The 25,281-nt window shown below is 34.3% G+C and overlaps 1 protein-coding gene across 4 annotated transcripts in view; it reads left to right on the plus strand.

Moving 5' to 3' along the window:
* The window catches only part of ACBD6 (acyl-CoA binding domain containing 6), a 233,060-nt gene that overhangs the window by 102,015 nt on the left and 105,764 nt on the right, over nt 1-25,281 (plus strand). For 3 of the 4 annotated variants that reach the window (XM_069065440.1, XM_069065441.1, XM_069065438.1), the window contains exon 6: nt 10,892-10,981. The exons of the other annotated variant lie outside the window; for it this stretch is intronic. In XM_069065440.1, coding sequence (XP_068921541.1) covers nt 10,892-10,981 — 90 coding nt within the window. The remainder of the gene's footprint in view (nt 1-10,891; nt 10,982-25,281) is intronic. 4 annotated transcript variants of the gene reach the window in all.

Genomic DNA, 25,281 nt, shown 5'->3' on the forward strand with positions numbered 1-25,281 from the left:
ATCTTCATAGGTTTCTCTGAAACCATCTCTTTCGTATTTGGGGGGGAGGCACAATAATATTCCATTATGTTTATATATCTTTATTTGCTCAGTTTTTACCCAACCGAAGAATACCACCTTAGTTTCCCTTTTTTTAAACCCATACAAAAAGAGCAGTTACAAATATTTTTGTATATACAGGTCTTTTTCTTGTTTTGGAGTGTAGGAGTACTAGTGATTTTGATGGGTCAAAGGGTATATACTAGTTTAATTGTTTAGGTGCATATTTATAGATACCTTCCGGACGAGCTGGATCAATTCATAGCTTCACCAATACATGAATCTCTTCAGTATTTATCATTTTGGGGTGATCATCTTTGCCAGACTGATGGAAGTAAGATGGAACCTCCATTAGCTAAATTTGCATTTCTCTAATTGTTAAAGATGTGGATCATTTTTTGTAGGACTGTTGATAGCTTGTGTTTCTTCCTTTGAAAGTTGTCTTTTCATATACTTTGGCCATTTTTTGGTTATGATTTTTATATGTGTGTGTGTAAATGAGTCACATATATATTTGAATTAGTTCATTATGTATCTTAGAAATTAGACCTTTTTTAGAGAAACATAAGAATTTTCCCATTTAACCATTTCCCTTCAAATGTTAATGCCATTGATTTTATTTATGCAAAAGCATTTTAATATTTTATCTTTGATCATCTCTATACCTTGTTTGGTCATGAAGTCTTTCACATCCTGATCTGAAAGGTAATTTCTTCCTTGCTTTTCTGATTTGTTTTCTAATGTAACTTAGCCATGTATTTGGTATTTATCTTGGCAAATGGTACAAAGTATTGATCTAAATCTAATTTGTGTCAGGCTGCTTCATATTTTTCCTAGTATGGTTTTGTTTGTTTGCTTTTGGATTAGTTAGTACTTATTCCAATAAATAGGGTCTTTAGACTTTTCAAACACTTGGCTGCTTGAGTTTGTTTGGTTTAGTATATTGTAATGTATATAATTGTTGCACTAATTGACCTATCTTTTAAATAGTACTCAATGATTTTGAAGGTTATTGATTTGTGGTACAATTTGAAATCTAATATGGGTAGGCCTCCTTCCTTACCACTTTTTTCATTATATCCCTTGAAATTCTTGACATTTTGTTTCTGCAAATTAATTTCATTATTTTTCTGTTTCAATAAAATAATCCTTTGGTAGTTGATGGTATGGCACTAATTACTTAGGTAGTATTGTCATTTTTATTACCTAGGCATTGCCTATCCATGGCCAATTAATATTTCCTAAATAATTTGTATATCTTTGTTTCTATAAGTAATATTTTATTGTTGTATTCATATAATTCCTGTATGAGTGTGTCTTTGGTTTCTTTGTTTTTTGCTTTTTGGAGGGGGAAGGCAGTGTAATTGGGGTTAACAGTGACTTGCCCAAGGTCACGTGGCTAGTGTTAAGTGTCTGAGGCTGGATTTGAACTCAGGTCCTCCTGACTCAGGGCTGGTACTCTATTCACTGCGCCACCTAGCTGCTCCTGTGTCTTTGTTTATATACTTTATTTTTTTGGTGAGGCAGTTAGGGGTAAGTGACTTGCTGCCCAGGGTCACACATCTACTAAGTGTCAAATATCTGAGGCCAGATTTGAGCACAGGTCTCAGGGCTGGTGCTCTATCCACTGTACTACCTAGCTGCCCTTCATTTATATACTTTTAAGAATGTATTTTTAAAAAATAAAAAGAAATATATTTTATACATTCTTTAGTTATCTCTCTCCCTCTTACTAATGGATTTTGTTGGTAATTGACAGAAGTGCTGATGATTTGTGTGTATTTGTTTTATATACAGCTTTGCTGAATGTAATAATTGTTTCAATTCAATTTTTTAGTGGACTTGCTAGAGTTCTTTAAGTGAGCCATCATAAGATCTCCAATAATAATCTTGCTTCCACTTTGACTATGTTTATTCTTTCAGTTTTTTCTTGTCTTATTGTTATAGCTAGCATTTTAGCCCTACGTTAAATAATAATGGTGATATAATAATAATAAAATAATAATAATGACATCCTTGCTTTTAGTCCTGCTCTTGTTAAAAAGACAACTTTTGGTTTTATATAGATATTGCCTACCATCTTAAGGAAAAGTTTGTTCATTTTTTTGCTGTTAATGCTATTAATAGAAATGTGTTGTATTTTGTCAGAAGCTTTCTTTGCATTTATTGATGTAATCATGATTTTTTATCAGTATAGTCTGTTATGCTTATAGCTTTCTTAATTTTGAACCAAACTTGTATTATTTTATAAAGCCAACCTGATTATAGTGCATAATCTTTTTGATATGTTGCTGTGACTTCTGTTAATATTTTATTCAAAATGTTTACATTAATATTCAGAATATTGGTCTGTAATTTGAGTCTCTCCTTGATTTATGTATCAATACTATATTTGTACCAAAGAAAGAATTTGATAGTCTCCCTTCTGTTCTTATTTTTGCAACAATTTATACAATATTGGAAATAATTGTTATTTGAATGTTTGATAGAATTTGCTTGCAAATCTATCTGATCCTGTTCCCCTACTCTGGGCCCCCTCCTTCTCCTCCCATCTTTGGTACTTAATTATTAGGTTTCTGTTTCTTTTTCAGATATTGGGTTATTTAAATTAGTAATTTTTCTGGTTGTGCACAAGTAACTGAAATATTAAGAGTAAATTTTAAAACTGAACCACATTTTAAAAAGTTAAACCTTCACATATATACATATATATGGTGTTATATATTATATATCCATACACATATAATTGGCTTCAAGGTAAAGGATTGTTACAAGCAACACCTTAAATATGAAGGACTAATTTTTATTTTCTAGAAAGCATCTAAGTAATACCACTTAACAGGTTAGCCAGCTCCCTGAACTTTCAGAGCACTTTATAGTCATTTTTCTGGCTAAGGTATGTCAGTATTAACTAACAGCCTTTGTTAATAGATGAGAATTCTTTTAATACCAAAAATGTATTTAGAGCTCTATAAATAAATGCTGTATTTGGTCTGCTGATTGTCCAATAAAGATTTTTAAAGATCGTCCTTCTTTTTTTCCTCCTGTTCTTTGATGTTTTTTCACCCCTATTCCCTAAATGCTTATTGTAGATGAATAAAAGGGAAAATAAGGAAAAGCAAAATTGTATAGATTTTAGTTAGCAGTAATAAAACTTTAGCTTCAGAATTTATAATAGATTGTTATGATAATCATTATGCATGTAAGTACAAGCAATTCTATTTACTATTTTATCCATTTGGTTAAAATCTATGGTGTTCAGCACCAATATTACTTTGTATACCAGCTCACTGAAGTTGGTAGATTTTCTGTTTTTATAATAAGATGGAACATGCTGTAACAAAACATTTGGGAACTTACATGGCTTGTTTAAATGATCTACTTAATAAATGTATAAAGTATTAAAATATTTGCTTAATTTTTTTGTTCTGTGCTTGCTTTGGGGCTTGCATAATACTATGTTAAAAAAAAAAACCTTTAAAAAGTACTAATGTGGATATCTTCCAGAGCTGCTACAGAAAGTCATTGTCCAAGAATTCATTCTCATTCAAGGTTAATTAGTGTACCATTAAAATAATGTGTTACAAAAATTAATTACATACTGGGTCAAAATGTGTATTGAAAAGCTTAGTGCAAATGTCTGAGAGCACATCATCATACTTCAAAGTGTTATATATGTGCCACCCTTCTGGAAAAAATATCCAAAATGAAAATCACTACTGAGGTCCAGTCATAGGTGTTTCCCTTAAAGTAAATTTTTGGCACTGCATATGGGAAATTTAACATATAACGCCTATTAACAGTAGAATGAGTTGCTTGTCTACTTTCTCACAGTAGTTCCTAAAGATTAATGAGCTAGCATTTCCTATCTTAACCTTTTTACATTTTATAATTAACAGAGAACCTAAGCAGATGTTTATTAAGAACCTAGGAATATGCCCTATGTTTTTTCTTTTGTTTTTTGTAAAAATACAAGTTATGTTATGGTTTCTTAACTAAAGTAATAGATCTGACAAGTGTCTTAATACACAATATGATACACAAAATTAGATATATTGTAATTCATGTTAATAGTTTAATGTAACAGCCATAAAATATATACTTGAAAATTGGAACTGAAAGTGATAGAGACCTTGTAGCACTTTCCAAGTTGGAATTTTACTGGATTCTGTTCACTTAAAGAGATGTAAAACATTATCAATTTTTAAAATACCCTCTAGTTCATTGGAAATGTTTTAGAACTACTCATTAAAGTATGTAATTGTTCCTTTTGAAGATTTTAGAGTTATTACTCAGAATAACTGAGTAATTAGCTATAATAGAAGCTAAAGGAGTAGTAATAAAAGAAAATATTCTTTGGTACCCAATTACAATAGCAAAATGTTTCTTTGGGAGTTTTTCTATGTACTTTGTCTTGGCTGTTTAATCTTGAGCTCTGAACAAAGAATGGTTAAGTGCTTTTTTATTCTGAGAAAATAATATAGAAATATTCATGTTTATCCACACCTGGAAATTATTTTCTTTTCATTTTGGATTTTGTGGTGTTTCATTAGAAAGTATATAGAGATAAATAAGAAATAATCAAGCATTAAGTGAAAGCACAAGAAAATTGAGTCTTAAGTTGTAGCACTCTTATATGTAGTTGTTAAAATTGGATCCTCCTTTATTTTGGTAGTATAATACATCTATAAGGAAAAGAAGAGTTTGAATGAAAAAAGCAAAGGAGAGTTTTTGAGAAGGTCCTCTTTATTGTAATGCTATCCTCGGAACATACTAGAGTTCCTTAGTCTCTTCTAAAATCACATAATTTAGGGCTTAAAATTTAATGTGGAAAAACATTACATTGTTTAAACATGACAGCATCATCACATCAATCTTTCTTAAAACAGTGCTAAACCATGTCAGTCATTTCATCAGATAGATCCGAGGTTATTAATATTCTATTTACTCTTCAGGTTGATATTTTTTACATCAACTAAACTTAGATTTCATTTCATAATACAATAATAGGATTGATATCATTATTAGAGCAGTTACATTAATAATAGTGTTTGTGGTTGACAACAGTGGTTAGATTTTCAGATATCCTAGTTTTTTCTGATTAATTGAATATTTATAGTTTATCTGTTTAGTAATGACCTATACTGGCACCTGCCCCCTTTACTTCTAAATTATATAAGCATAGCTCTTTTCAAAGAGTTTTAGAGTGTGAAATTGGAGTATCAAGATAGTAGAGTGTTTGTTATATAAATGAATAAGTTTACTTATCTAGTTAAATTTTGATCTCAGTTGAATTTTATAATCTCTACCTAATTTCTTCATGTACCTCTTAGTTTTAGAAAATAAGTTATGCCTTTTTTAATATTACCATAATTTTCCCCAGTATTTTTTCATTTTCCCCTCTCAAAAAGCCATCCGATATAACATAGTATTTTTAAGTAGGAAAAAAAAGAGGGAAAAAATCAGTATAACTGAACAATACACAAAAAAAACAAAAAATGTGAAATGTGCAATACTTGTAGAATTCTCACTTTGGCCAAGGATTTGGGAGGTGGGGGGGAGGGAAGGGAGTGGCTCCTCATATCTCTTCCTTTGAGTCATGCTTGTTCTTTATGATTTTCAAATACTTTAAAATTATTTTTTCATGGTTTTTCTTTCCATTCATATTGTTGTGCTAGTAACAATAACAATAGCTCAGATTTATATAGCACTTTAAGGATTTTAGAGCACTTTATTTAAAATACCTCATTTGATCCTCACAACAACCCTGGGAGATAGGGACTATTATTAGACATTTTACAAATGAGGAAACTGAGATAGAAAGAGGTTAAGTTACTTGCATGGAATCACATAGCTAGTAAGTGAGGCAGGATTTTATTTCAGGATTTCTCAGCTACCGAATCCAACCCTGTACTCACAGTTTTAATTAATTTGCACATAGGTGACTTTTCTTAGAATTTTTCACATTTTATTAATAATATAAACTAGCATTTATATAGATCTTTAAGGTTTATGAATTACTTTTCCAAATATGTCATTTTTTCATCATAGCAACCCTGGGAGGTATTATTTTTATTTTACAGATGAGGAAACTGAGTCTAACAGAAGTTAAGTATGTGCTCTAGGGTCACATAGTAGTCAATTTCAGGTCTTCCCTGCTCCTGGTTCACTGTTCTATCCACTTTGGTACCAAGCTGCGTCTAGGTAGTCATTGTATCATTATGTATCTTGTTTTCTTTGCTCTGCTTAATCCACCTTGTTCATATAGATCTCTCCTTACTTTTTCTGTTTTCATAACTTTATTAATTTGTCATAACTGAGTAATATTTCATTACATGCATGTACCACAGTCTGTTACTGATAGACATCTACTCTGTATCCAGTTCCTTGATATCACAAAAAAATGCTGCTATAAACAAAAAAATAAAGATAGATAAATATTAATTTTATTTTTATCAGTGGCTTTCTTGGGATATAAACCTAATAATGGAATCCCTGGGTCAAAATGTATTGACATGGGTGGCTAGGTGGCACAGTGAGTAAAGCACCATCCCCGGAGTCAGGAGGACCTGATTTCGGTTCCAGCCTCAGACACTTAACACCCCCCCCCCCCCCACACACACACACACAAACTAGCCATGTAATAACCTTGGGCAAGTTATTTAACTCCAATTGCCCTTCAAAAGGCAAGAAAAAAAAAATGTATTGACATTCTAGCCACTGTATTTGCATAATTCCAATTTGTTTTCCAAAATGGTTGTACTGATTTATGCACAGATCTACCAACAATGCACTAGTGTTCTTCTCTTACCATAGCCCTTCCAACATTGCCTATTCTCATTGTTTGTCATTTTTGCCTACTTGCAGAATGTGAGGTAAAATCTTGAGGTTGTTTTTATTTGCATTTCTCTTTTTATTAGTGATGTGGAGCATTATTTGATGTGATTCTGAATTCCTTTTCAATTTTTCTTTTGAGAACTGTTTGTTCCTATCCTTTGACCAATTAGCTATTTAGGAATGACTTTTGTTCTACATAGCTATTAATTTTTTATATGTCTTAGATGCTAAATCCTTAATGAGAGAAATTTAATTAAAAAAAAATTTTTCCCCTGCCATTCAGCTGTTTTCCTTCTTATCCTAGATATATTAATTTTGTGCAGAAGTTTTAAAACTTCATATAAAGTTAATTATTTTATCTTTTGTAATTCTGTCTCTTGTTTGGTTAAAAATATATCTTCTACCTATAGCTGTGAAAGGTAAATGTTTTTCTTCTCATTAAAAAAATAGTATAATGTTTAAAATTAAGGGCATGTATTCATTTAGAATGCATTATAGAATATGGTTTAAAATGTTGGTCTAAATTTGGTTTCTCCTAGACAGTTTTCCTAGTTGTTTTTTTTCTTCAAATGTGGAATTCTTTCCTAAGCAGTTTGTATTTTCTCGTTTATTGAAAAATGAGTTAAATACTATTGTTTCTGATTCTCCCTTATCTAGTTTATTCCGTTGATATTATTTTTCTATTTTTTAAGCCAATAACACATGGTTTTTATCACTGCTGCTTTATTTTATAGTTTGAGGTCTAGAATTACTATTTACATTTTGTCCTTACCATTTGGCATAATTTCCCTTGATATTCTAGTTCTTTTATTTTTCTGTATGAATTTTCTTACTATTTTTGTCAAATTCTGTTTGATAATTTGATGATTTTATTGGTTTGATAATTTTATTGGTGGAACATTAAAATTATAAATTAACTTTGACTATTAGTATGGCCCAGCCGGGAGTACTAAATATTGCTCCAGCTATTTAAGTTATTGTTTTATTTCTTTAAGGATTATTTTATAAATGAATCTATTCAGGCATTTTATATGCTTTGGTAGATTGATCCCAGACATTTTATGTACTTTGTAGTTACTTGGAATGGTGTTTACCTTTCTGTTATTACCTTTCAGATTTTGTCATCATTACGTAGAAACAATCAATTTTGGAATGTTCATTTTGTAGGCTGCAATTTTGCTGAAAGTATTCATTGTTTCAATTAGTATCTTTTCAGATTCTGAAACATGTTCTAAGTAAAGCGTCATGTCATCAACAAATAAGGAGAGTTTTATCTCTTTTTTGATGTATCTTTATGCCATTAATTTGTTTCTCCTGTCTTATTGCTATAGCTAGCTTTTCTAGAATTCTACAAAATAATAGTGTTTTGGAAGAGTGGGCATCCTTGCTTTACTCTCATACTTACTGCCTGATGTTCTAGTTGCATATGATATTTATTGTTAGTTTTAGGGAGAGGAGATACTGAGTGAACAAGCTAGGGGTTAGGGATTATTTGTCTTCATGTTGATACTACATATGGTTTTTGCCTCATTTCAACTCTTGATGTCCTAGACTGTGGACACAGCCAAAATTGCTCTATCTCTTACACATAATTCTTATTTTGGAAAGGAGAGATCATAACAAGTTCTTAACTTTCATTTTAAGGAGGGTACTCAGCTCACCCATGTCTTCATTCCTCTCTAAGCTACACTCTTACTATGTGCAAGTCATTGTGTTAAGTAATCAGGATACAAAAATTGCAATACAGTCCCTGATTTCATATTCTGATAGGAGAGACAATGTACAAAGAACTATGTGCATACAGGTATATACAGTCTAAATGGAAGGTAATTTTAAAGGGAAAGGATTAACTGTCACATTGAATGAAGAGGGAAAAAAATGGAACAGTGACCAGAAGCATTCTCCTGCAGCAAATGGAAAATAAGAGTTTGAGGAAACTGGGAGGCAGAAGTGAGAAGGGAGAGCATTCTAGGCATACATGGTTGCCAGTGAAAATGCATCATCAGCAGATGGAGTGTTGTATCTGAGAAATAGCAAGTAGCCCAGTTGAGCTGGATTGTAGAAATTGAGAAGGGAGATAAAATGTAAGAACACTAGAAAGATATTAAGGGGCCAGGTTGTGAAGGCCTTTAAATACCAAAAAGGATTTTATATTTCATAATAGATAAAATGGTGAGCCACTACTGGAATTTGTTGAGTATAAGGGTACATTTTAAGGCCTATGTTTGGAAAAACAATCACCTTGGCAACTGAGTAGAAGATATATTGGGGGATGGGGAGAGACTTGGAGCATAGAGACCAACCAGAGGACCATTGCAATAGTCCAGGCAAGAAGTTATGGAGGCCTAAACCAGGGTAGTGCCTGTGGGTGATGAGAAGGGAATTTATATGAAAGATTCTTCAAGGGTAGAAACACCAAATTTTGGACACAGGTCAGATGCATGAGATGAGTTCAAGTGAGGAGTTGAGGAAAGAGGTTGTGGGCCTGGGATGATAGTGGTATCCTTGTGGTTTTGGGGGGAAAGATAATGAGTTCTGTTTTGAACAAGTTGCATGTGGGATGCCTGCAAGAATTTAGTCTGAAATTTCTTTTTTTTTTTTTTAAGCAATTGGGGTTAAGTAACTTGCTCAAGGTTACACACCCAGGTATTTCTGGGTGGGTGCTAAGTGTCTGAGCCCAGATTTGATCCCAGGTCATCCCGACTCTGGGGCCGATGCTCTTACTCGCTGTGCTACCTGGACGCCCCTAGTTTGAGATTTCTAAGAGGCAGTTGGTGATGCATGACTAGTTCAGGAGAGAGATTAATGCTAGATACAGAGATCTGTGAAACATCTGCATTAGAGATGATAGTTGAATCCATGGTAGCTGATCCAATTACCAAGAAAGATAATACTTGAAGAAGAGAGAAGGTCCAAGAAAAAGCTTTAGGGGATACCAACAGTTACTGGGCATAACCTGATGAAAATAAAGCAAAAGAACCTGGAGGTGATTAGTCAGGTCGGATGAAAACCAGTAGAGAGCAATACAAAAAGAATGTAAAAAGGAGAGATTATACTGGAGGAGAGGGTGATCAGCATTGTCAGATTATAGAGAGGTCAAGTAGCACAAAGACTGAGCAAAGGCCATCATATTTATTCCTTTACTCCCATATTGTTGAGCTCTAGTGGCACCCTCCAGGAGGAGCAAATATAAACTTCTCTATTTGACATTTTAAGCTCTTTATACCCTGACCCCTTCTTAAATAACAGTCAACAAGCAGTTATTAAGACCTTCCTTACCATGCTGGCGATACAAGGTAGAAAGGCTACAGACTCTGGGGGCGGCTAGGTGACGCAGTGAATAGAGCATTGACCCTGGAGTCAGGAGGACCTGAATTCAAATCTGGCCTCAGATACTTAACACTCACTAACTGTGTGACCTTGGGCAAGTCACTTAACCCCAATGGCCCTGCCTTCCCCCCCTCCAAAAAAAAGCTAATACAAAGATACAGACTCTGACCTCAGGAAGGTCACTTTCTACCATACCATGCATGAGATCATCCAGCTACACTGGCCTACTTGCTATTTCTTGGACATAACATTGTCTCTACCTTTTGTACTGGCTCTTTCTGGTCACCCCAATTGCTAATGTCATCACTCTCAGATTACTTCCCATATACTGTGTGTATATGTGTGTGTGTGTGTGTGGTTTTTATATATTGTCTTACACCTTAGAATTTGAGCTCCTTGAGGTCAGGGTCTGTTTTTGCCTTTCTTTGTATCTCTAGGACTTAGCACAGTACCTGCCATCTAGTAAGCTCTTATAAATGCTTGTTTACTGAATACTATTTAATTACTTACTATTGAATAAATTACAAAACATCAAATTTGTCAAAATACAAAGAAAATCTGATTTTTTTATATTGTTTGGTCCAGTATAGAATAGCCTGCATTTTGGAGGACCCATAATAAACTGGTTCTTTTAAATTTGTTTTACTGATTTTGCTCAAATATTTTTCTTTTTCTGAATTTTTAGGGCAGGGCTCTACTCCATTGGGCATGTGACCGAGGACATAAGGACCTAGTAACAGTCCTACTGCAATATGCAGCTGACATTAACTGTCAGGTAAGAAGGGTGAAATGGGAAAGAATATTTGGGTAAATTTTGAATGTTTCTGTTTTATGTTCTCAGTATCATTTCCCCTGAAAAAGTGAATTTATTAATTAGTATTATCATGTCCCTAGAGTCATACTGGGTAAAATTTTACTTTTGGTTTATTTTGATTCATGCCTGCTTTTATTCGATATTTATTTTTTCTCTTCACTTGGAAGGATGTTTATTAAAAGCAAAGCTAAGGAAGGAAGCATTTTAATAAAATGCTTTTTATTTTAAAATGATTTTCCAATGTTTACATTTTTTACAAACATTTATTCAGCATCTACTATGTGCCAGGCACTATACTAAGCACATTACTAAGTAGTATTTACATGTATTATATCATTTCATCCCCAGAACAGCACTGGGTTGTAGGTACTCTTTATTTTCCCTATTTGACATATTTGTTGTGGGCCTGAGATGATGGTGGTATCCTTGTGGTTTTGGGGGAAGGACAATGAGCTCTGTTTTGAACAAGTTGAATGTGGGATGCCTGCAAGAATCTAGTTTGAGATTTCTAAGAGGTAGTTGATGATGCATGACTAGTTCAGGAGAGAGATTAATGCTAGATACAGAGATCTGTGAAACATCTGCATATATACATATACACACAACCTCCTATACATACATATATGTATGTGTGTGTGTATATATACATATACACACACACATATATTCCCTTCAACTACTGAGAAGTCTCATGAGTTACAATTATCGTTTTTCCATGTAGGAATATAAATAGTTCAACTTTAATAAGTTCCTTATGATTTCTTTTTTCCTGTTTACCTTCTCGTGCTTCTCTTGCTTCTTGTATTTGAAAGTCAGATTTTCTGTTCATGTTTCTGTTCTGGCTTTTTCATCAAGAATGCTTGAAAATCCTGTGTTTCATTGAATGGCCATATTTTCCTCTGAAGTATTAAACTCAGTTTTGCTAGGTAGGTGATTCTTGGTTTTAATTCTAGCTCCTTTGACCTCCGGAATATCATATTCCAAGCCCATCGATCCTTTAATGTAGAAGCTGCTAGATCTTGTGTTATCATGATTGTGTTTCCACAATACTCAAATTGTTTCTTCCTGACTGCTTATAATATTTTCTCCTTAACCTGGGAACTCTGGAATTTGGCTATAATACTCCTAGGAGTTTTCTTTTTGGGATCTTTTTCAAGAGACGATTGGTAAATTCTTTCAATTTCTATTTTGGTCTCTGGTTCTAGAATATCAGGGCAATTTTCCTTGAGAATTTCTTGAAGGATGATTTCTAGGTTCTTTTTTTGATCATGGCTTTCAGGTAGTCTAATAATTTTTAAAATTTTCTCTCCTGGATCTATTTTCCAGGTCAGTGGATTTTCCAATGAGATATTTCACATTGCCTTCTGTTTTTTCAGTTGTTTGGATCTGTTTTATAATATCTTGATTTCTCATAAAGTCGTTAGCTTCCATTTGCTCTAATCTAATTTTGAAGGAATTATTCTTTTCAGTGAGTTTTTGAAATGCCTTTTCCATCTGCCAAATTCGGTTTTTTTTAAGGCATTATTTTCTTCATTGGCTTTTTGGGCCTCTTTTGCCATTTGAGTTAGTCAAATTTTTGTGTGTGTTTTTTGGTGGTGGATAGGTAGGGCAATTGGGGTTAAGTGATTTGCCCAGAACTAATACAGTTTGGCTAAGGCAAAGTACGTTAGGACTCTTGTCTCTTTAGTTATAGACATATACCTCTTTCAATTTATACTAAAATTTTGTTATCTTTTTTGATGACAAATATCTCAAAGTTTCCTAAAAAGGTGGAATAGGTTGCTTTAGGAGTAATTAGCTCCTAATTGTTGGGTACCATTAAAGGGTGGCTGAATAGCTGCTTTTTAAAGATATTTGGGCATTCTTGATGAGATATGAATAGAATGTAGTCTTAACAAAAAGATTTGTTCTTTGGATTTACTAGCTGTGTGACCCTGGGCAAGTCATTTTACCCTGTTTGCCTCCGTTTCCTCATCTGCAAAATGAGTTGGAGAAAGAAATGGCAAACCACTCCAATATCTTTCCTAAGAAAAACCCAGGTAGGGATCATGAAGAGTTGGACATAACTGAAAAACAATTTGGATTCAGTGAATTTTGGATCAGATTTTGTGAAGTTTGGATTCAGTCAGAGGGCCACACTTGAGGTCATAGAGGGTCACATGTGACCTTGAGGCTGCAGATGAGCTAACATCTTTTCTAAATCTGAAGTTCTTTGGTTTTCCACTGTGCTTTCTTTGCAGTAAGCACAGGACTTCTTTGCAGAGAGATGAACAAACAAAGAATGAAGGAAGGAAATAAGCAGAAGCTGCCTTTGAGGAGCTTCCCTTCCAATTGGAAAAGCCAAAACACAAAAGGGAGCTGAAAAGCTGGAGGGGGCAGGATTGAAGCTATCCTACCCAGAGCCGTGACTTTGAAGTCCAGATAATGTCTATAACAGGGCCTAGAGAGGAATAAAAGTAAGGCAGATTGGGCCACTCACTAATGGGAAAAGAGTAGTGGGCCTTGTGAAGAGGCCTCTAGTATTGAGGAACATTCCAGGATGAGCCTGCAGTAGAAGATGCATGGTGGTTTGTTTTGTTTTAGGGGCTTGGTTTTGAAATTCAAAGAAAGTCAGGAACTAGGCCAGGAGGGCCAAAATGAGTTGAAAATTAAAAAGAAGACATAACTTTTGTCCCTCAGCGAGCTAATGGTGTGCTGTGGAAATTAGGACAAATAAATATCAAAGATTCAGAGAACTCATTAAAAAACCTCAGATGAACACAAACCAATACATTTATTCAACAAACATTAAGTGCCTGCCGTGTGCTAGGCACTATGGTAAGCCCTGGGGGATGCAAATACAGTGAAGGAACATGTGCTCTGAGAAGCAAGAGTACCTGCAATGTCTTTTATTGATGTTAGCTTTTCCTCCTTACTCTCATATGGTTACATTTTCCTAAATTTCATGCCTCTTAATTTTTTATTCATTATTGCTTGAAAATTGAAATTGGCCAAGAAAATCAAGTAACCAAGCCTTTTATTTACTTTTATTTATTTATTTTAATTACCAGTTTTACACATAACATTAAATAAGTAGGGTTAGTGATGATAATGGTCCTCCCTTGTGATAATAATCCCTGGCTTTGTGACACCTACTTCCCCACCTTCTCAAAGGCATTGTTCAGACAGTTGAAGTAATTGGAAGTCTTGACAGTTGGATTAGTAGTGTTGTAAAATATTATGAAGGCAAATACAGGTGATGTTTAATCAGCCACTTTTCTAAATATGTCTACTTTGGAACCAGTCTGACACATTAAACTTTAACAATATTGTTTCAATTGTTTTGTTGTTCTTTCAGTTCATATTGTTGTACGTGTGTGTGTGTGTGTGTGTGTGTGTGTGTGTAGCGCCTGGTTCTTCTTACCTTACTGTGCATCAGTTCATATATCAATCTCTTTTCCCTTATTTGTCTAAGAATTCTTCCCTTGGTCATAGCTGGTTGACTCAGAAGTACTAAGAGGTACCTTGTCTGATATTCTTCTAATTTTTTCACAGTCTGACTTTTCCCCCCCACTTAATAGTATTTTATTTTTTCCAATTATGTGTAAAGATAGTTTTTAGCATTCACTTTTATAAGATTTGAAGTTCCAAATTTTTTCTCCTTCCCTCTCCCCAAAACCACAGGCAATCTGATATAGGCTATACATGTACAATCATGCTAAACATTTCCACATTAGGCATGTTGTGAAAGAAGAGTCAGAACAAAAGGGAAAAGCCATGAGAAAAAAAAAACACTAAAAAAGAGAAAATAATAGTCTGACTTTTAATATTAAGCTTATAAATCCACTTTGAGCTACTTGTAGAATAGTCATGAGATGGTCTGACATCTGTGGGTTTTGTTGTTGGGTTTTTTTGTTTTTCATTTTTATTTTTTTTGCCAAACAGCATTCCAGTTTCTCCAGCAATTGTTTTCAAATTGACAATTCTCAGAACCCAAGTAATATATGTTTTCAGGTCAGTTCCACTGACCCACAGTTTTTTGGTAACTATCACAGTAGTTTGTTTGCAAGGATTTTAGGATAGATATTCATTAATAACATTGGTCAGTAGTTCTCTTTCCTTGTTATGTCTTTCCCTGATTTTAGTACTATTATTTGTCCCCAGGAATTTAAGGTATTTTATTTTTCACTTCTTCTGGAATAATTTGTATAGTATAGATAATAATTGTTCATTAAAAATTTTATATAACGCCTGTCATCTGGACCAGGGATCTCTTTTTGATAATTCCTTTATAACTTTTTCAGTTTCCTTTTCTGAAATTGGATTAAGATGTTTATTTTAAATTAGCTAATTTATATTTTTGTAGTTAGTCTCTTGCTTGTTTAGAATAGAGTTTTGCTATTATTTATTCATATATGCATGTATATATACATGCATTCATTATATGTGGTAAAATATCATATACACATATAACTGTGTAGTAGTAGGTTGTGACAATTTTTTATTGCTTCTTTTTTGTGATTTCCAATTATTCAATTTTCATTTTGTCCCTCTTAGTTAAGATAACTTAAAGATTTATTGATTTCACTAGTCTTCTCAAAGAACCACCTTTTAGTTATGTTTTTCAGTAGTATGTTTTTTTTTTGTTTCTCCATTTACCCATTTCAGCTCTGATTTTCAAATTTTCCCAATTTGTTATTATTTTAGACATGTTTTATTGATTTTTAATTTTTAGATGCATATTCTATTTATTAATCCTCTATTTTTCTCTTTTGTTAATGTACATTCTAAATTCTAAAGGATACTTTCCTCTGAGGACTGCTTTAGTTGTGTTCCAGAAATTTTGGTATGCTTATCATTGTTCTCTTTCACACAACTCTTATTGCTTCTATGCAAATTCAGTATGTCATTTTATTAAGGCTCAACTTAGAAACATATCTTTTTAATTCTCCCTTTGTTGATTACTATTTTTTATTGGGTTATAGTCTTTAAAGAATTTGTTTAATATATGCTTGCAGTTTAGATTTTCTTCTTGTTCCATGCTCTCTTATTTTCATTAGGCACTATTGCTTCACTTTTTCTCCATATTGGAATCTTTTAAAGAAAACCTTGCATTCCTTTGAGGTATTTATTAATCAGTCTTCTGGTTTTTAGGATTTCTGTTGCTTTGTCAGTTTTCAGTACTGGGCTTTTATTGAGGCTTTTTCCTTTGATATCTTTTCTATTTATCCTTTTTTTTCCTCTTGCTCTCTAGTTTCTCCTCCCTTAGTTATCAGTTTCTCTCTCTTTCTATTTAGCAGTTTCCAGAACTTGCCTATGAGATTGCTGTATCCCCCGGAAGGAGACATAGGGCTTATTAGTCTCTGTCTCTGCCCTGAGTAACCTCTGAGGAAAGGACCCTCATCCCAGCTGGACTTCAGTCCCATGCAGCCATCCACACTAGTATTCCTCTTAATTTTTCCCTTCCGTCTACTCTTTTCTATTCATGTGACTAAATAGGAGACAACTAGTACTTCTGGTAGGGTGGATCCAGGATAAGAGGGCATAGTTACTACATGAGTATTCATCTTAGAGTTGGGCTTTTCACCAACCTGCAGGTTTAATTATGTTATTGCTCTGGGATATGTGGGATCACTGAATAAGCACTCTAAATAACAGGTTTCTTAGGTATTAATTCATAAAGGATTTTACCTTGTTGGAAATTTTGTCTTCTTGGATTTAGTTGTGATTATTCCACATGTAGTGTATCATTGATTTGAGGGAGTGGGGGAAGGGTTGGTAAGTTGTGAAGCAGTTTAGAGAAAATGACTTATCTGTCACCCTTTGGTCATATTTGCAAATTTCTTTCAAGAAGGCCCCTAAAAGTACTAACCTGACTCATTATGCTTAATTTTGGAGAACTAATGAGTGGGCTTCCAGCTTAGATTGTTGTGATTACAGGGCAGACATTTACTTATGATTTATTTTAGTGTAGATGTTGTTAGTCTTTTTTGTGTGTGTTGTGGAACCCTTAGGTAGCCTGTCAAAACCATGAACCCCTTCTCAGGGTAGTGTTTTTAAACACATAAAATATATAGCATTTCAAAGTAAATCAATTATATTGAAATACAATTGTCAAAATGTTGAAAAAATTCATAGACCCCCCCCTACATTAAGAACATTTGTGAAACCATATATATGTGGAAATACTTTGTAATACTAGAATATTGATGTGATTCTGTTATTCAGATTTCCATATTCTGCTGCTACATTGTGTTAAAGAGAAAGACTCTGTATTGAATGCAGGGGAATATACAAAGTTTAGGTAAGACATAGTTCCTGTCCTTTTGGAGACTAGTAACTCATAGAGCATTTCATTCATGAAACCCTTTGTGATTACCCCGGCCAAAAATGATCTTTTTTCTCCTCCAGATTCAAAGTACTATATACATATGTAATTATAGTATACTAATTTATATTATGATTATTTGTGTATATGTTCTATAATCTCCATCAGATTATAAATTCCTTTCAGACCTGTAATAAGAAGAAGGAAACTTGTTTTAGGGCAAAACTAAAAGCAGTGGGTAGAAAGATATGTGGAGAAAGATTTCATCTTGATATAAGAGAAAACTTTTAAGGATGAAAACCAGCCAAAAGTAAGCACAAAATACTTTAGGAGGTAGTGAGCTCCATCATTGGAAGTCTTCAAGTAGAAGTTTCATATCCATCTGTCATGGATGTTATTAGGATACAAATGACCTCTAAGTTCACTTCCAAAACTGAATCTGGGATCCTTGTTATTTCTTCTAGAGGCCAGACTAGTGCATCATACTCTGGTTAATAAATCTGGAAAAATAAATTAGTGACCTTAAAGTTATTTAGGTGAAGGAGAATATATGAATATTTTTTGCCTTTTCTATAATTTCATTTCTTCCTTTCGATATAAATTTATATTATTAAACCACCTTCCTTTTGTGTAGAGGTAAGAAGGATATTTAAAAGATGAATAATATCAAGAAAATAGTTAGAAATTTTTTTTCCTATTTAAAGAATTGTTTTAAAATTTTCTCTTACAATTATGGTCTGCTCAAAGATAATAAAAGTCATTTTTGTGTTAATGATTTTAGATTTTCTTGATTTTGTGTCAACTTAGTTTTTAATCAGAACTTAAAATTTTAGACATTTCTGCTAAAATGGAAGTTTAGGGAAATTAAGATCGACGGAAAATTTTAAAAAGCTAATGTTTGCCATTTCCTTCTTCAGTTCATTTTATAGATGAGAAAACTGAGGCAAATAGGGTGAAGTGACTTGCGCAGGAGCACACATCTAGTCAGTGTCTGAGGCCAGATTTGAACTCAGGAAGATGAGTCTTCCTGACTCCAGGCCTGGCACTCCACCTAGCTGCCCTAAAAAAAAAAAATTCTTATTTTAATTATCCAGTAAATGATTTAAATAATGATAAAATGTAACTACAAAGAATTAAACATATAGAATAGGGAATATCACATGTAATTTGTTTTTTAGTTATAAATGAAAAGTTCAGTTTTTCTCAAGTCTTTATAAAGTTTTGGTTTATAACATTTATAATGCCATTTTAGGAGCTTCAAGATAATATCCATTCAACAAACATTTATTAAGGACATAATATATTTCATATCAAATGAGAAAGATCAAAATTCTTTCTAGGCACTTGATTTTCTTGTCATTATCAAATTTCAGCAAGTGGTGGTTAGACCTTTTAAAAATTCTTAATCAGTCTTTATCATTCAGTGTTTGTGAAGACAGTGGATAACAGACACCAGGCATTGAGTCCTCTTAATTATTTTGTTCTATAAATCCACAAGTACAGTATTTCTTGGATGGGCTCCAGTCTCAGTCTAAACTTAAACACAGTGCAATTTTGAATTGATTTCCCTTTTCAATTATAGTACTCTAGTGGCATGTGTTTTATTTTTATTTTAAAGAGATATTTTATTAGATAAAGCTAGCTTCAAGGGAATTCTTTTGAGTATTAGTAATTAGTTCTAATTGTTCTCCTGGGTTCATCTTCTGTAAAGAGGTGATAATTGATTTGCCATATGGGAAGAGAAGATTGTATGAAGTCAAATAGGCATGCTTTGCTTTATGTTGAAAGAGGACGTTTATATAATTGCATCACCTAAGTCCTCTGAACCATAGGATATTTCTCAGTGGGTGGTTATAGTGAGTGTGGGTATATTTCTATTTTCTGGTATGTGTATGCATGTTAGTTTGTAACTCCCATAGCATGGGAATCTATAAACCATATTCACCTTTTTGAGCCTATAGGGACCTTCCTGTGTCTAAAATATTGATAATAGGAACTGCTGCTAGGAAGTGCTTAGTGCGTGACGTAAAAGAGGAACTTCAGATTATTCTTAAATATTCTTAAAATTGTGAGAAAAAGCAGGTACATGTAATCAATAATAATATATTTAGTGTTATGATTTCTTAATAATGTTGAGTAACTTCTCCAATAGCAATGGAAAATAAAAAGCCTATAAAGAATGTTCTCCCAAATATCCTCTGTCTCTGGGGCCCTCCTTCCCCTCTAATTGAAGAGGTTACACTGAGGAGACCTCCTCCCAGATCCTCTATTTAAGAAAGGCCCCCAGGGCAGCAATTTCTTCTTTTCCCAAAAGGCTCCACTCCTCTGGATTTCATCCTACTGCACCACCCAGCTTTAGCTTTTCAGCTTCTTTTTTATGTCTTGTCTTTCCCCCATTAGATTCTGAATACTGGATATTGCAAGGGGGTAAAGGGAGAAGTGAGCAGTGCTTGATTCTTACTCTCTTTCTAAAAGGGGAGAGTATGCATATGCACACAGATGGTTATAGAAATTCCTTTTACCTATTGGGAAGTAGGAAGAAAGGGACCAAAAGAAAAGGGGGAGAAGATGACAAGAAGGAGAGTAGATTAAGGGATGCCTTATCTGAAGAAAGACTTTTGAAGAGAGGACAGGGTTAAAAAAAAGGAAGGATAAATAGAAGAGAATAGAATAGAGGGAAATACACAGTTAACAACTATAACTGTGAATATGAATGGGATGAATTCACTTATAAAACAAAAGAGAATAGCAGAATGGATTAGAAGCCAACAATATGGGTTTTTTTTCATTTTTTTAGAATTATTTTTATTTTTCAAATGCTTTATTAACTTCTGATTTACATCATTCATTTCTGCCAGATTTTGAGTTACAAATTTTCTCCCTGTTTTTCCCCTACCCACTGCCCCAAAATAGCAGTCCCACAGGATATCCCCTCCTCCAGTCTGCTCTCTCCCATATTTTCTCCCATACCCCTTTCAACTTTTCCAGTGGATCTCTATACCCCAGTGCCTGTATATCTTATTTCTCAATTACATCTAAAATAGTATTAATAATAGTATATATATATATGTATATATATTTGAGTATTTGATTTTAAAACTTTGAATTCCAGATTCATTCCCTTCCTCCCTTGTCACTCACCCTTACTGGGAAGATAAGCAGTTCAGTATAGGTTGTACATGTGTGGCTAATGCAAAACAATAACATAGCAGATATATTGTAAAAGACTGACTATATTTCCCTCCCTCCTATCCCACCTCCCACTTGTTCTATTCTCTACTTTGATCCCATTCCTTTTCAAAAGTGGGTGCTTCCAACTTCCCCCCCCATCCTGCCCTCCCTTCCATCATTCCTGCTGTCATCCCCTTCCCCCCCCCACTCTCCTGTAGGGTGAGATACCCTATTTAGTGTGTATTTCATTCCCTCCTCAGGCCAAATTCAATGGGAATAAGGTTGACCCATTCCCTTTTGCCTTCCTATTCTTCCCCTCCATTTATAACCATTTTCCCTTGCCTCTGCTATATGACATAGTTTACCCCAATCTGAATCTCCCCATCTCCTCTCATTATATTCCTCTCTCACCTCTTAATTTCACCTTTTAAGTATCATCCCTTCCTGTTAAATTGGTCCTGTGCCCTCTATCTATGTATACCTGTAAACATATATACACACATTCACATATATATTCACATGCCCATATACCCTCATATATATATATATATATATATATATATATATATATATATATATATATATATATTTCTTTTCCCTTCAACTACTGAGAAAAGTTTCATAAGTTACAATTATTGTTTTTCCATGTAGGAATGTTAATAGTTCAACTTTGATAAGTTCCTTATGATTTCTTTTCCCTGTTTACCTTCTCATGCTTCTCTTGCTTCTTGTATCTGAATGTCAAATTTTCTATTCAACTCTGGTTTTTTCAGCAAGAATGCTTGAAAGTCCTCTATTCCACTGAATGGCCATATTTTCCCCTGAAACATGATACTCAGTTTTGCTGGGTTTTAATCCCAGCTCCTTTGACCTCTGGAATATCATCATATTCCAAGCCCTTCGATCCCTCAGTGTAGAAGCTGCCAGATCCTGGGTTATCCTGATTATGTTTCCACAATGTTCAAATTGTTTCTTCCTGGCTGCTTGTAATATTCTCTCTTTAATCTGGGAATTCTGGAACCTGACTACAATATTCCTAGGAGTTTTCTTTTGGGGATCTTTTTCAGGGGGTGATCGGTGGATTCTTTCAACCTCTGTTTTGCCCTCTGGTTCTAAACCATCAGGGCAGTTTTCTTTGAGAACTTCCTGGAGGATGATTTCTAGGTTCTTCAAGTAGTCCAATAATTTTTAAATTATCTCTCCTGTATCTATTTTCTAGGTCAGTGGTTTTTCCCATGAGATATTTCACATTGCCTTCTATTCTTTCATTTGTTTGGATCTGTTTAACAGCATCTTGATTTCTCATAAAGTCATTAGCTTCCATTTGCTCCTATCTAATTCTGAAGCAATGATTCTCCTCATTGAGCTTTTGAGATTCTTTTTCCAACTGGCAAATTCAGCTTTTTAAGGCATTCTTCTCCTCATTGCCTTTTCAAGCCTCATTTGCCATTTAAGTTAGTCTATTTTTTAAGGTATTATTTTCCTCAGTCAGGCTGTTGACTCTCATTTTGTAATTTTATTGCATTGTTCTCATTTTCCCACTTTTTCCTACACTTCTCTTATCTGCTTCTTAAGGTCCTCTATGTCTTGTAACCAGCTCATATTTTCCTTTGAAGCTTTTGGTGCAGGAGTTCTGACTTCATTGTCTTCCTCCTGTTCCATGCTTTGCCCCTTTTTGTCCCCAAAATAGGAGTGTAATGTTGGAATCTTCTGTCTGCTTTGTTTCCTTTGCCTGGTCATGTCACCCCTCAGTCACTTGACCCCTGGGCTTTTTGCCACAGTGGGACTCTGCCACCAGACAGGGGAGCTTTCGTCCCAAGACGCTGGGGTTTTCTCAGTTGCCTGAGGTATTAGATGGGTACCCTCTCTGAGGTCTCCACACGCTCTGGCAAGCTGGACATACACCCCAGGACCTCCACCCTAGACTGCAATCCAGATCCAAGCAGGTTAAAGCAAGAGCGATTACCCCTCAGACTGGTGCTTGGTCCCCCCACACTCTGCAGGCCAGGAGCTGAAGCTGCCACGTGGCGCTGGCTGGCTGTGCTGGGGTTTTAGCAGCTTCTAGCCCTGGGGGCAACACTCCCACATACTGGGTCCCAAAGTCCAGACTGCACTGACCTCTCACTTTGTCCTTTTCATGTATGTGTTGATAAATCTGGAAATGGCCACAGCTGCTGCTGATCTGCAGTCCCTCTGGCCAGCGCTGGTCAGGCCCACCCTGGGGCTAAAGCCTCTGGCTGGGGCTGGGCTCAGCTCCCAGATAGCTGAGCTGGCTGATTCCTGCTGGCCTGCTAGGCAGTCCTCAGTGGGAGGTTAGCTTGTCTGTGTCATTTTGTGGGTTCTGCAGCCTCAAAGTTTGTTTAGAGTCCCCTTTTTACATGGATTGGGGAAGGTGGAAGCCAGAGCCACTGGGAGGTCCTGCTTCTACTCTGCCATCTTGACTCCGCCCCCACACAGCTCCAACAATATGTTTTTAGAAAAGATACACTTGAAATGGAAAGATACACAGAATTAAAATAAGAGTCTATGACAGAATCTGTTATGCTTTATCTAAGGTAAAAAAGGCAGGGGTAGCAGTCAGCATCTCAGATAAAACATGTGGGGGACCTCAGTTTACCATACCTAGACCCTATAATAAACAAGAAAGAAGTTAAGTAGATGAATAGAATTTTAGAAAATGTAGATTGGATAGACCTCTAAAGAATTTTGAACTGAAATAGAACAGTATGTACTTTTTTCTCAGTTGTGCGTAACACTTTCACAAAAATTTCCATGTCAGAAAATTTTTTAAAAAATTCATTAAAGATAATGACAGCAACAAGACAGTGTACCAAAATTTGTGGGATATAACCAAACAGTACTTAGGAGAAACTGTGTATCTCTAAGTAGTTACATCAGTAAAAGAGAGAAAGAGCAGATAAACAAATTGAGCATGCAACTAAAAAAAAAACTAGAAAAACAACAACTTACCCCCCTTTACAACTAAACACCAAAATAGAAATCATGAAAATCAGAGGGGAGATTAATAAAACTGAAAATTTAAACAAATTAAACTACTAAAACTAGGAGCTGGTTTTATGGGGGAAAAAAAGATAAAATAGATAAATCAATGGCTAATTTGAATTTTAAAAAGAAAGAAGAAAACCAAATAACTAGTATTAAAAACAAAAACAGGTAAATGCACAACCAAATCAAGATGAAATTAAAGCATTTATTAAGATCTGTTTTGCCCAACTATATGCAATAAAATGACAATCTAAATTAAGTGATGAATATTCATAAATTATAAATTTCCCAGATTAACAGAAAAGAACATAGAATACTTAAATAAACCTATTTTAGTAAAAAAAAAAAATTGAACAGACCATAAGTAAGCTCCCCATGACAAAAACCCCAGGATGAAATGGATTTATTAGCAAAGTTTCCCAAACATTTAAAGAACAGTTAATTCCAGTATCATATAAAGTGTTTGAAAAAAAATAGAGAAATCCTACCAAATTCCTTCTCTGGTGTAAATGTGATCTTGATACTTAAACCAAGTAAAGCAGATAGAGAGAAAGAAAACTATAGACCAATTTCCTTAATGAATATTTTAAATAAAATGCTAAAGATCATACACTATGACCAGTTAGGATTTATGCTGGGAATGCAGGGTTGGTTCAATATTAGGAAAACTATCAGCATAATTGACTATATCAACAAAAAATGTATGATTATAGATGCAGAAAAAGTTTTTTTTTTAACAATACAAAATACCCATCCGTTCCTGTTAAAAAAAAAAACTACTAGAAAACATAGGAATAAATGGGGCTTTTCTTAAAACAATAAATGGCATCTATCTGAAATGAAGTGCTAGTATTATTTATAATGGAGATAAACTAGAAACCTTTCCAGTAAGATGAGATTTGAAGCTTTATTCATTGTATTAAAAATACTAGCTGTAGCAATAAGACTACAAAAAGAAATGGAAGGAATAAACATAGGCAACCAGGAAACAAAATTATCTTTTTATTTTATTGTTTCTTAATGTCTCATGGAGTCATTAGTTTCCATTTGCCCAATTCTAATTTTTAAGGAATTATTTTCTTCAGTGAGCTTATGTACCTCCTCCATTTAGACAGTTCCACTATTTAAGGAGTTGTTTTCTTCGATGAAATTTTTTAACTCCTTTTCTGTTTGGCCAGTTCTATTTTTTAAGGAGTTGTTTTTTCATTGAGTTTTTATACATCTTTTTTGTGCTTCCTTTACCAAACTATTGACTCCTTTTTCATGATTCTCTTGTATCACTTTCATTTCTTTTCCCAGTTTTTCTTCTGCTTCTCTTATTTGATTTTTTAAAATTCTCTTTGAGCTCTTCCAGACTAATTCAGAATTTTCTTTGGAACTTCACGTGTTGTTTTGCTTTTGTTGTCATCTTCTCAGTTTCTTTTGATCTTCCCTGTTACACATAGCAACTTTCTGTGGTCAGATCCTTTTTTGTTTTTACTCATTTTTCCAGGTCATTTCATGACTTTTAATTTTATCGTAAAATTGGACTCTTCTCTTGGGGTGGAGGGGGCACTGTTCCAAGCTTCTTGCATTGGGGGCATGGAACCTTACTGCTAGTTTGCTGCATGAAAGGCATGGGGCCTCACCACTGGCCTGCTCCTGACCTGCTGGGATGCTGCCTACACTGTACTGCACTCCCCTTTCACCCCAGTGAGGCAGATCTTTCCTGCTGACCTTGTAAGTTGTCTTGGGCTAGATGATTGTTTCATTCCATCCTTTTGTTGGGTGTGCCACT

The sequence above is a fragment of the Petaurus breviceps genome, unplaced genomic scaffold, assembly GCF_028583685.1.
Source record: "Petaurus breviceps papuanus isolate PSGF00001 unplaced genomic scaffold, PetGlider_PUasm1.0 90692, whole genome shotgun sequence".
Classification (NCBI taxonomy): domain Eukaryota; kingdom Metazoa; phylum Chordata; class Mammalia; order Diprotodontia; family Petauridae; genus Petaurus; species Petaurus breviceps.